The 13869-nt window shown below is 30.6% G+C and overlaps 1 protein-coding gene across 1 annotated transcript; it reads left to right on the forward strand.

Moving 5' to 3' along the window:
- Positions 1-417: 417 nt before the first annotated feature.
- LOC122271698 (uncharacterized) lies at positions 418-789 on the forward strand. Its single transcript, XM_043053826.1, has one exon. The coding sequence runs from the start codon at positions 418-420 to the stop codon at positions 787-789; it is 372 nt and encodes a 123-aa protein (XP_042909760.1).
- The last annotated feature ends 13080 nt before the right edge of the window (positions 790-13869 follow it).

The following is a 13869-nucleotide window of genomic DNA, read 5'->3' on the forward strand; positions in this document are numbered from 1 at the left end:
ATAAAAAAAAAAAGAATAGTTCATTATGGCTCCCGGCTCGTTTTTATATAATGAATCAGTCTGCATCAATGTATGTACATGCATTTTTAAAGAATGGGAAATGTAAACAAATTAGTTTCAATGGAGGTAAAGTCGAAACAAATGCATACAGCTCAAGATCGAAAATAATACATAAATCTATTTACTGTTATTTAATAAATAGCACGATGTTTTTATTGCACTTGATATGAAAAATAACATAACTGTTTGATAGCATCATCAAACATATACACTGAGTGTCCAAATTATTATTACCATCTCAGAGTTTTATACAAATGAGTTATTGCGTCACAGCGTTGCCGCTAGAGGGCAAGATAACTATAACACGGGAATGCTGGACAAGTGAGTCATCAGTTATACTGTGTTGCTTGCTCAGATATGGGAAAGAAAAGTGATTTAACTGAATTTCAACGTGGAATGATTGTGGGTGCGAGATGCGTCGGAACGAGCATCAGCAAAACGGCTGCACTTGGGAAGTGTTCTAGAGTAGCAGCTGTTAATGTGTACAAAGAATGGACAATAAAGCAAAAAACCGGATCTCAATGTCAGACTTGTGGTCGTCACAGGGTACTGAATGCTCGATCAGAGAGAAGGCTGGCCAGGGATGTGCAGCGCAACAGGAGAGCAACAGTGCGACAAATTGCAAGTGATCTTAATCAAGGAGCAACTGTGAACGTCTCTGAACGTACTGTTCGACGCACATTGCGCAGTACAGGGTATGGAAGCAGACGACTGAAGGGACGGTCATAATAATTTGGCCACTTAGTGTATACTTATGTTTATAAAAATGATTAAATAACATAAATAAAAAAATACTAAACTTAAACTTTATTTATAATCTTATCGTCTAGACTTAAAGATGTAAAAGAAGACTAAAAAAGTGTTCAGCAACCACGTAAGATTAAATAACTTAATAAAAAATTTAGAAAATAAACAAAACAATTAAGTTTGTAAAAGAAGTTTAAATAAAACTTTGAAAAGTTTTTTATAAAATTCCTTTACCATAGATATTTTTATTTAAGAACAATTTTTAATAAATCTGTAACTTTTGTACAACTCTGTAGACGATATTTTAATGAATTAGAATTAAAAGAACTTTTTTTTCATCAACTACTTATAAATATTTGAAACTGTAAATTAAATGTCCTATAGAGAAATGGTCATGTTCCAAAGTCTTTATCAAGGTTCTTAAAGAATTCTATTTGTGCTTAAAATTTCAGCTTTAGTTTGCTGCAACTGTGTATTTTGCGCAATGCATTTTGAGCAAAACTTAAATGAAACGTAATGCAGCAAGTGCCAAATATAATGTAGAGATAAAGTAGTACATTGACATATTTGATGATGATTATTGGACAGTAATAATGTATAAAAAGTGTTTATTATTTTACAAATGGGCTCTTCATTTATTTATAAAAAAACATCAAAAGCGTAAATCAACATACAACATCTTTAAAGTATACATACATTATATTTAAATAGAAATTTACAATACTTCCAACAATGTTGGATGTACAGAAATTGCTGCTGAAAGAAAAAGTATTTACAAATCTCTTGAAAGCTTTTTTATCTTTTCTAACTTTCCGTTTCTTACTCTTGCCTTCTTATAACGCTTGAAAGGATAGCTAATGATGAGAATAACTGTCTCTAAGAAATCAAATACAGCAACCAATGAGATTCCAAGCCAAATTCCAACATAGCCACCTATATTGCTGAAAGCCTCTACATTCTAAAATATATAATAGACAGTATTTATCATTATTATTTGAGAATTCAGTATTTATTATAACTAATAGAGAAAAATATCTAACTCAGTTTAGAAATTTATGCCGAATAAAATCTGATAACTATACGCTTACGTATCATATTTTCTTACTGATTATAATGGTTACAAATTACAATTTACTGATTTTTTTACTAAAAAAACTGATTGACAAGAGCTTCATAAACGAAATGAATGCTCCTCAAACCCAAATTTATAATTTAAACCTCAACTCATATCTCAGGCTTTTCCTTGGGTATATGCAGTTTTATGTTATAAATTATAAATTCAAGAATTGACTTTATAAATAAGTACAGTTGTTTAATTAACTAAGCAATTTAATCGATCAGTAAAAAATATAATTGGGTTACAATGTCACATCGAGACATAAATTAAATAGAAACACGATGGTAAATTTTAAAACAGAATATTACTTTCTCTCATTCATTAAAAAATTGTAAGCACTTAGATCACATATTTTAGTGTTTGCTTTTTATGAAATTACTAAGCTGAAAAATGTACAAGGAGTACGAGGAATTTAGAAATAAGAAAATTATACTAGAAACTTATAAAAAATGTGTGACAAACGAAAAGATTTAAGATTATGTTCCATAGATCCAATTCTATAATTTAAATCTTAATTCCAATCTCTTGCTTTTTTTCTGTATCTATTCATTTTTATGTTATAAATTATGAATTCAATAGTTTATTTTATAAATGAGAACAATTATTTACTTAACTAAGAAATTCAATTGACCCGTAAAAATATAATTAGGCTTGAGATATCAATGCATATATTAACTGGAAACACGAATATAAATTTTAATTAAAACGTGCGTGCGTGCGAGCGTGTGTGTGTGCGCGCGGAAATAATGTTTTCATGGAACACATTCACCCATATTCCTCATAGAACAATCCCTGACGTCTGTAAGCTACTTAAACATAGTTGCAGACCAAGTTCACCCATTCATGGCAACAGTTTTTCTTGCGGGGAATGGTGTTTACCAACAGGATAATGCACCATGTCATAAGGGTCGAATCATCATGGATTGGTTCGAGGAGCATTCCAGTGACTTTCAAGTCATGTCTTGACCCCCAAATTCACCTGACCTTAATCCAATAGTGTGTGAATCCATTAATCCATTTGTGGTCCTACTTGAAAAACCAGATTCCTGCTGCCAAGCTACTCAATATGAGGGAATTGCAGGACCAGTTGGTGAACGCTTGGTACCAGATACCTCAGACTACCTATTAGCACCTTGTGGAATAATGCCACAGCGGGTGCTAGCAGTTTTGAGGGCTAAAGGTGGTCCTACATGTTATTAGTAGGGTGGTCATAATGTAATGGCTCTTCGGTGTATATAACTGCTTTTCAGTGAGCTGTAGCTCAGCCAACATGATTATTTTAATACAGTTTTTATTAGTTAATAATTCTCGAACATATAATCCAATCTTAACTTTTTTTTCCTGTTGTACATTTAAACATTATTTATAACGCATTGCACGTGATATTTGAACATTTTTACGTACTTCCGTAATTTCAAGTTTCTAAGTATTGCAAATTTCCAGCAGAAAGGCAAAATGTAAACAAAAAAAATTAAGAAAAAAAGCTTACAAAAAAGCATTTAGAAATGCAATATCGTTCAAGCAAATTGGCTATTAAAAAAAGCAAATTCATTAAAATCAATGGTCTTTTCGGCATGTAAAATTTATATTCTGTAGTTGCATTCCTACTGCCCGTAACGCTTTTTTTTTTTACAAATTTTTTCTATAATATTTGATCTGGATATCAAATATTTTTTTTTCATTCCAATGTACGTCCTGTACATTTTTTTCATTCATGTCCCCGTACATTTATTTTTTATTGGTAATTTTAAGTTGTAAGTCTAATAGATTTTGTGCAGCTACACAATATGTAACGTGAAGTTAAATACCCAAAACAGCTGCAGTGGAGTTTATACTTTTTTAATATAGTGAGAAAAATGTATAAATATAATTAGAAGCTCTAAAATGTTACAAAAAATAAAACTAAATTTCACCTGAAATTTAGGAATTTTTGCATATGTTATTGTTTCCATTCTGTCCTTGGCTATAAGCATCTTAATATCTTGTCTGAAACAAAAGTAATTTTAACATATAAAATTCTTAATAATAGATTTTATGACTAAAATTAGTTTCTTTTACGAATTTTACTTAAAAAGAAATATAGTGTAATTTAAACATTCCACATGCTATAGAAATATGTTCGACACAATAAGAAAATATACTTATTTAACAATGATATATTTTATAGACAAAGTGGTATTTATTTGTAAAATGTATTAAAAAATTTATAATTGATGCTATTTTATTAAAACTTTTACAACAATCCCTAAATTTATAACCAAATAACCTATCATTTACATATTATATATATATATATATATATATATATAGAAAATGCATGCCCAGTATTGAAANTTAATTGGAACCATGCTTCAGTAGAAAACTCAATATGCGTATTTTTTTTCTTTTTTTGAAAGAGGGATAAAAGTGCTTAAACCAATATGAAATAATAGTTGGCAGGTTTCAAGCACTTTAAAAATAGGCACCCTTTTTCAAAACTTGCCAGACGTAAACATAAAAAGTAAAATAAAAAAATAAAAAAATAAATAAACGTTATTTGAAATAATAATGTAAAGTTGCCTATTTAAGTTGGAACTAATGTCGTTAGTTAATACGATTAATGCCCTGATTATCTTGTTAACGACGTTACTTCAGTCCTACCTTTTCAAATGTGCGTGGAAATGCATTTTACCCTAAATTGTCTTTCAGCAGCAGTAGTTTTTCTTGTTCAGTTTGTCATCTTTTCCCCTCTCGGCTTCTGTAGTTTTGCGAGTTTTGTTTCTCACCTTTGCCTTTTTTTTTCTTTTTTAAATTTCAAATAATTATTTCCATTCAATTTCAAAGCACTTGAAACATGCCTAATGTTATTTCACATTTGTATATTTTTGAAGCGAATAAATATAATTAAAGCTTAACCCCTTCCCGCCCCCGTCTGACCTCTCAGTAAAAAAGGGGGATTCAAAAAGGTAGGCTTAGTGGCGATTTATGGCAACACCAGAAGGCCTCAAAGAATTTTGTGAAATCCTAAAATTAACAATAGTAGTAACTCAGAAAATAGGAGTTTGAGTGTTCAAACATAATAGACGAGGCATAAAAAAAGAACATTGAAAAAAAGGTAACAAACATGGTGATAAGTACCAGAATTTGTCCAAAGCCCATGAAAACAGAAACAATATCAAGAAGAAGAGTTACAGCGTTCAATAAATATAATATCCAAACTGGTTAATATGTTACCGCTTCAGTTTCTATGGATTATTTAGTTATATTATATACTTAATAAGCCAGTATTAGACCTCGCTCTCTATGGGGGGGGATTGTATTTTGTTTATCGCTAACTATTCGGCAACGTACAACACGGCGGGAAAGGAAATCTTACTATTTTAAACAAATTTTAACAGCTACCGATGCATTAATTTTATATTAGTGCAATAATACGATACAAATATACGATGCGATTTAACTTAAAAAAGTATCGATTTTTTTATGGAAATGCAAATATCAATACATTTTTCATTTTATCTTTTTGAATACTTAGATATCAACCGACGTATTTTCATAAGTTATGTACGATTTAAATAGTACGCTATTCTGCCCTGTCAAAATATGATACTGAGCCAAGTCAATGCTGAAAAACAATTCGATTTATATTTTTCTCTTAAAATATTTAAACTTAAATAGTTTAATATCTTTAAATAATTTCAATTTTTTTTAAAGTTTTTATACTGTGTTTTATGGTATATTTTATAGCTTATCACGTGTCAGAAAGCGTTGTTCTCATATTAATATCTTCTGAGGCAGTTGAATATGTGGTCTAAAGTTATTTTTTGAATGAAATCTATCTAAAAAAATTAGTTTTATATATTTAAAATAGTGTTTTCAAGCTTACAAGAATCTGTTCTGATGGTTATATTTATATAATTAAGTAATAATAATAGTCTGTTCTGATTAGTCAATTCTCCAACCATGTTGAAGTCATGTTCGAGATTGCCACATTTTAAGCATGATTGCTCTTTTTCAGATTTAGCACGGTTGCTGAATATGGATTTAAGATTGGTCTAATCAAGTGTATATTCTAACCTTAATCTGCAAGGTTTTAAAATATGAATTCAAAATTAGTCTATGTGTTTACTGTAACCTCGACCAGCAAGAATTCTGAATACGAAATTAAAATGAGTCTAAGTATATGTTTATTTTAGATTTAATTGCAAGGTTTCTGAGTAAGGATTTATATTTAGCCTAGGCATGCGTTTTAATTCAATTATCAGGGTTTCCAAGTGTGGACCAACAAAACAAATTGAGCAAATTTGTACGATGATGTGCTTCAACGCTTTCTGAAATAAAATTTCTAACACCGTGCAGTTCTCGTAAATGCGAATAAAAAAATTGCAATATCATACAAAATTATTCTGTTATTGCTATCTTTTACTGCTGAGTAACAAATTATTAAACTCTCAGAGTTATAATTTTAAATAGTTCAATAAAATACTTACTCAGGAGCTGGTTTACGTGGGCATCCATGCTAGAAAAATAGAAAATCTTCATTTAAAAGTACACTCTTTAATTAAATTACACATTTTAAAAATACTAGACTTCTCATACCCACCTCATAAACCCAAAATAAAATACTAAATTTCTCATGCCCATCTCATGCACCTAAATTAAAATAGCAGATTCCTCATATCCACCACATATACCCAAAATACTAGACATACGGTTAAATATTTATATTACGGTTAAATATTTATATTTAACCGTATTTTATAGTATTAACTAGGCACACCTGATCAAGTCATTTATTTTCTTGTAGATGGGTAGATATTATAGCCGAAAAGGTTAAATATGTCAATTTTATGAACAACCGAACAGGGTTTCAAGTTCCAGCGTTGACATCACGATATTTCCGCCACTCCCTTTAACACATGAAGAGTTTCCAATTTTCTGCTCTCTCTCTCTAATTTGAAAACAATAATCTAATTCGAGCATAGATGGCAGCACTAGAAAGCTCTAAACTTTCCTCAATGTCCATTAAAATTTCTTTTTCATGGTTTTTAAATCATGCTAGTTGTAAATGGTTAAAATCATTTTTTCACCATAACACATTTTTTTAAAACCATATTAACTGTAATTAGTTTCAAAATCGTAAAATTAATTTTTTCCCCTTGAACTTTACAGTTTTTTGGATGGACAGGCTGCTGCCTGTTATCTTACATTATTCTTAGAATGAAAGTTCTAACTATAAGTAGTATAATAAATGTCTGCAGGAAATGTTTGTTTTCAAAATTATAATTTTTTTACCCAACATTAAATAAAACTTACAAAATTGAAAATCAAATTTAACCAAATGTATGATTTTTATACCATGCTTTTAAGTATGTTAAAATTACTGAGAACTATGAGAACTGCGTATGCTGTTACTGTAATATAAGCTTACTTTGATTTGGAATGGATGTTTAAAAATTAAATCAACTTAAAGAGGTATTAACACCTTTAAAAAGTGCAAAGCTTCATTTTTGTCGAAAAATTTTTTTTTAACTATTTTGTTTTGTCAAAATATTTTTAAAATTTCTTAGGAATAGTAAATTCTATATACATTCATTTACCATATATTCCAATAGAACGTAAGATCTTAATATTCAGTGTATATCTGTCTAAAAGATAATTCTATACATTAAGTAATATTAAAATGGGAAAAAAAACAATTGTTTGTAATATAATAGCGTAGAAAAAAAATAGGTAATTCGTTTGATTAAAAAAAATTTTTTGTGTAACAAAAGATTTGTTTAAATTTCCATGAGAGACGACAAAATTTATTCAGTTTCGTACTTATTTACATGATTCCACGTCTAATATTTAATCTTTCATAAAAATTAGTCATAAATTGAAATATAACAATAACGCCTTGAAGTATAATACCGAGTTAATTTTCTACAATTTTATTAAGGTCTTAATTGGAACCATATTTCTGTTCGAATTAATTCATGCAACTGATCAATTTCAATATGACAATTCTACTCTTAAGTAATTTTTATTAATTAGTTTCTATTGCATAACTTTTTATTGCTAATATTGTATAAGTTCCTATTGCAATTGTCATGACTCGCAAAGTTCAAATTCACTATCCAAGAATATTTCTTAAGTTTTGAAGCATTTTAAATTAGAGACATATAAACATGTACGGAGCGCAAGATAAAAAAAAAAAATAAAAAAACGAACGGGTTGGAAAACAAACTTTCTTGCTAAAATACAATAGGAAATTATATCTCAACAGATATTAACCCATTCACAAATCACACCAACAAGTCAAAAAATATACTTAATATTTCGAAGCATTTCCTACGAAAAACTTAAACATTAACAAGTTTGGAAAAAATTACGTTTAGTTCTTGAAAGTAATTTAAAATCTCCATGAGAGCAATATTTGAACCTTAAAAAAATTATTCCAACATTACAAGTACAGACGTGATTATTCGCGTCCACAAAGCGTAGATAATCCGCAAAAAGCTTAAAATTCAAATCAATTCCATTACAACGTAATCAAATTTTTTTTAATATGAATGATAAGTTTCAACATCTATTATTATCAACTATTTGGCAGTTCTTTTTCACGTTTTTTTTTATTTTTGTACGAAAAGGCTTATCAACTTTTTTTTTGTTTCTTGAATTTGGAAAGGCAGGAGGCACAAATGAAAGAGGCACAAGCAAACTTTTGATTCGGGAGTTCATACACTATTGAAAAAAGAACGCACAGAACATAGTTATGTTTCATAGTAACATAGTTATGTTTCAAACTTGTGAATTATTTCCTGCTCCTGTGCACAAACGATTTTTAGAAACTCTTATCTGTAACTAAAAATAAACCTCTGGCAACAATTCTGAAATCATGCATAGGACCCATTAATTATTCAAAGCACAGCTTCTCTCTTCTTTCTCATGGATGGTGTTTTCTACACTAGGGAACGCTGCAAGCTCGGCACCGCCTAAATTTCCGGGTTACTGTTTCCGCTGTATTTTAAAGCCATTTGGCATCATTATGTTTTGAGGTTCTTGCAAACAATGTATTTGATTACTTATTACTTTTGTTTACAATGCTAAAAGTGTTAACACTAACGTAAGATGGTGCACAGCTTGCAACAAGAACAAACAGTAATAAACTTATGGAAAGAGGCCATATCAAGACTGCCAAAAAAGCGAGTTATTCAAAATCTAGCAACCATGTCACCTTTTTTAACAATATATATCTAAAAAACTAAAACAAATTTTCACTTCAAACTCCCCAGAATTACATAATAACATTAATATCTTATGAAATACGGCAGATTTGAGCTCAGAAATTATCTAATTTATTTCTTTTATTGAAAACAAAATTATCCGTTTGAAAACATCGCCTATCAGAATGACATGTAGTAATCAGCTGCAAACTTTTTAACCGGAACTACAGTAGGTGCCGAATTTGAGATTGTTATTGTTTACATTTCTATTGAAAACACCATCCATAGGAGCATAGGTGTTGTGGGAGGACCACCCTCATTTGTTAGTAATCAATTTTATAACTGATAAGAGTTCCAGGAATGTGTTACATGTTGATCCCTCCTCTTCATACGAAGGCAAGAGGGAAAAAACTAAATTTCTTTATCTTGCTACCACTAACATTGCTTGGAATAGTAACAATACGATCAAAGAGAAGAAATTTGCGTGGATGATGGCCGAATCTATTCATAGAAATTTAAATTTTATTTTGCATCTGTAGTTTGACAGCTGTATATCATGACCATACATGGCAACGTTACTTTTAAAAAGTAACGAGTAAAAGTACAAGTATTTTTTAAAAAAGTAACGAGTAAAAAGTAAAAAGTTCTTATTTTAAAAAGTAACGAGTAAAAAGTACAAGTAAAAGTACAAGTACTAAACAAAAAAAGTAACGATTTAAAAGTACATTTCTAGGAAATCGAAAATTCAAAGTAACCTAAAATTTTATTGAATAATATTCTTATGTTCTTTAATGTTTTTGCAAAATTGTTGTTATTTATTTAATTATTTTTAATTTTGAAAGTTATGGACATTAATTTATTTTTAAATTCGGAAGAATATTATAATATAATTTTATAATATAATCGTATAATATAATTTTAAAATCAAATATAATTTTAATATCAAACTTTTTATGGATTTGCACGAAAAAGAAATTTTATCTATTGATTTTAATTTTTAGTTTATTATTTTTATTTATTTAAATTACCATTGATTTAAAATTGTTTTACTCTATAGAAACGCGTTTTAAAAGCACAAACATAAACAAAGCAAACACGGGGTTTCAGATAGCTTTGTGATCTTTGAGCTAGTAAAAAATAATTGAATGTGCAGTATAAGTTGAAACAGAAGGTATTTAAACACGAAGTTAGCTGTGAATGCATATATATTGCACATTAATTTTATAAATTAAAAAAACATAAGCATTTTTTTTAAATTTAATTTTTTGTTTTTTTAGAAAGCTTACCGAGTTTTAGAAAAAAGTAACGATTTCATTCGATATTTCCGTTACAAATACTTGTACTTTTTCCCTAAAAAAGTAACGAAAGTACAAGTAAAAGTACTAAATTTAAAAAGTAACGAAGTACAAGTAAAAGTACGTACTTTTTACTTGTACCGGCGGTACAAGTAACGAAAGTAAAAGTACTGCCATATATGATCATGACCCACGTTGTCTTTATGAATGCCTCACCATTTTTCACCTTTTCCATGCTCGTTTTTACTTAGATATTGCACTTGAAGCTGCAATGTTTTAGTGTAGACACATTATTTGTTTAATTGTAAATACCTGAGCTGCGAACATTGATGTTTGCTAGTTTGTTGTTTCCAAAACTCTTGAAATAATTTCATCAATATGAATTTATTATTATAGCGCGAATTATCCGCCCGTGGATAAAGGGGAGTTTACTGTACATAGAGGTATAGGACAAAATAATAGGAACACCTGTGAAAGAATGGAGTCATTCTCGACCGTCCAATAAGCGGCGGGCACGGGTCGCAAGAATGCGCTACCTAGTGGTGATGAAAGGCAATGTATCTGTCCAGCATTTGGCAGTGTGAGATTTGCATGAGAAAAATCTGTTTCCAGCAAAACGAGATTATGTCCGACCTCTCTGACCTTAAAAGAGGCATGATAATCGGAGCTCGCCTGGCTGGAGCGTCCCTGTCCAGAACAGCCAACCTTGTAGGTGTTTCAAGGATCACTGTATCAACACTCTGTCGGCATACACAAAGTTGGGTAAGGTGTCTTCGGCGAGGCACAACAGCGGCAGGAAGTCGAAGTTGTCAGACCGTGACAGACGGGTGTTGAAGAGGATAGTCGCTCGAAAACGCAAGACTACACTGACGGTGATAACATCCGAGATGAATACCCATCTTCAGTCCATGAAAACTATTCAACGGGAGTTGCATGTTGCTAACATTCATGGCAGAGTAGCTATTCCAAAACCGTTAGTTTCAGCGCGGAATGCTTTGAAGAGACTACAGTGGTACCAAGACCACCTAAAATGGACACAACTGCAATGGGAACAAGTCATCTGGTCTGATTAATCCTCTTTTACACTATTCCAGACCACCAGACGTGTGTTCGTGTGGCGAACGCCGGTAGAAGCATTTCATGTTGACTGCCTGGCTTCAACCGTGAAACATGGAGGTGGCTCTGTGATGGTGTGGGGGGCTATATCTGCCCGTGGATTGGAGCCTCTCGTTGTCTTGATGGGGGTGGTCAAAGGGGACCTTTACCGAGGCATTCTTGCTGATCATCTTCACCCTATGCTTCATACTCTCTTTCCGGGAGAACGTTCTGTGTTCCAAGATGACAACGCCCCTGTTCACACGTCTCACTGTGTTCAAACATGGTTAAATGAGCATAATGATGAAGTGGACCATCTAACGTGGTGTCCTCAGTCCCCTGATCTCAATATCATTGAGCATTCGTGGGATTTTTTGGAGAAAAAAGTCCGTACTCGGTTTCCTCCTCCCCGCATACTCTCTGAACTCGAGACAGCCCTGTGAGAGGAATTTCTGCAAATTCCAATGAACTCTGTTTAAGACCTTTATTTGTCAATCCCACGTCGAATGCAAGCTGTCATTCAGGGCAAAGGTGGCCCAAATCCTTATTATTAAAATATTCTCATTTTTTCACAGGTGTTCCTATTATTTTGTCCTATACCTGTACATTTTTGTAAGGTTTCAACAAAAGCTTTTTTCAACTTAAAACTGATTTATCAAAGTATCAATTCACAATTAATCTGGATGTCACAAATGTCACAATTAATCTGGAAAACTAATTATTTTGTAAGAATGGTTTCAAGTAAATCTTTTTTTACAAGAACAGTGAGAAAATAGGCCAAATTTTTCTTTCTCAGAATTATTCTCGAAGTTTTTATAAGCTAATTTGGTTTTTCTTGAGTTTTCTGGGCTGTCCTTAATTTACATGAAGCATGTTTATTTAAAACAACAGTATTTACGAATCGTCTGCATATTACAAGTTTATCAAATATAAACTATAGAGTAACTTATTAATAATACGCCATTAAATATTTTGAGCATCTGTAATAATAAGAGTTTGTGGCTTTTTCTAATGATTCCTAAAATTTCCAAAGAGTGATTTTAGCTCCTAATTCTATAATCCTTACAGAATTTAATTAAATGTTATTAAAATAAAATGCTACGTCAAAGTTGCTCATTTAATATTTGTAATTAGTGGAACTTATAGGATGATATGGTATCAGCTATTTCTTCTAAGAACGATTTGAACCTTTATAAAATAAAAATGAAGATATTTTATAAAGGTTCAAATCATTCTGAAATGTAAATTCTATAAAAGTTTCATTACCTCAGAAGGTCAATTTCAGATGATATATATTATAGCTAAATATATTAAAAACATGATCCTTGCGTCAAATTGAACTTATGGTCAAACTGGTGAAAAAATTACTTGGTATGAATTAAGCATTGAAATACTCTAAATTCTAATAATTAAGTTGATTGAATTATAATACATCTTCGTTTAAGAAGTATTAAAATATAATAGAGACATAAATGGTTCAATTTTTTCTTTAGATGACTTTGTTTCTTTTTTTTTCAATATTTTTATTTTTTCCTCAATAAAAACTTATAATGGTAGAGAAGATTCTTTTGAAAAAATATTTGTTTTACATTTCTGGCAAAACAGCATTTTCGAAGAAAATTTAAAATTTCATGTTTTCTGAGGTAATAATATGGTAAGAAATAAAATATTAAAAATGATGAGATGCCTCCACATAATTTTAAATTTTGTTACATATTTCCATACAAAAAGTAATTTTTAATAACAATTCATTATTTTTTTTGTTTTAGAATTTACAGTTTGAAATGAGATCAAAGAATAAATTAGCATATTTAATAATAGGTTCTCAAAATTTAGTCCTATCACGTAAAAATTTTATCATTAAATTAAAAGTAATAAAAGTGTTCTACTTTTTAGAGTCTGTAGAATATTAATTTCCGAACAGTTCCTAAATGGTACAGTTCTAATGTAACTATTAAGTTATATAAAAATTTCTAGTTTTGTCCTATTTCTTACATCATATTTATTAATTTATAACAGGGCTCGAAAAACCACCCGTCCGCCCGTCCTCGGGGGTCAAAAATTCCCCGCGGGCAACGAATTTCTCGAATCCGACGTCCGCGCGGACGGCCATTTTCCGGTTTATGTTGGTGATACATTTTCAATTTTTGTTATCTTACAAGAGTCTAGCGCCTTACTTCTAAAATGACCCTCTAATCTAGAAATACAACAACATACTGCGCATGGTGGAATTGATGTTTTCTCTGTCTCCCGTACTGCAGCGGTTGAAAGGGACTTTTCAGCAATGAACTTACAAAAAAAAAAAAGCATTACGTACTGGTCTTAAACAAGAAGCGTTAAACGCAATTATGAACATCTACCTAAATGG

The sequence above is a fragment of the Parasteatoda tepidariorum genome, chromosome 6 (assembly GCF_043381705.1).
Source record: "Parasteatoda tepidariorum isolate YZ-2023 chromosome 6, CAS_Ptep_4.0, whole genome shotgun sequence".
NCBI classification, from domain to species: Eukaryota; Metazoa; Arthropoda; class Arachnida; order Araneae; family Theridiidae; genus Parasteatoda; species Parasteatoda tepidariorum.

Coding starts and splice junctions, on each gene's coding strand:
- LOC122271698 (XM_043053826.1), top strand. CDS start 418: ATGGGAAAGAAAAGTGATTTAACTGAATTTCAACGTGGAATGATTGTG.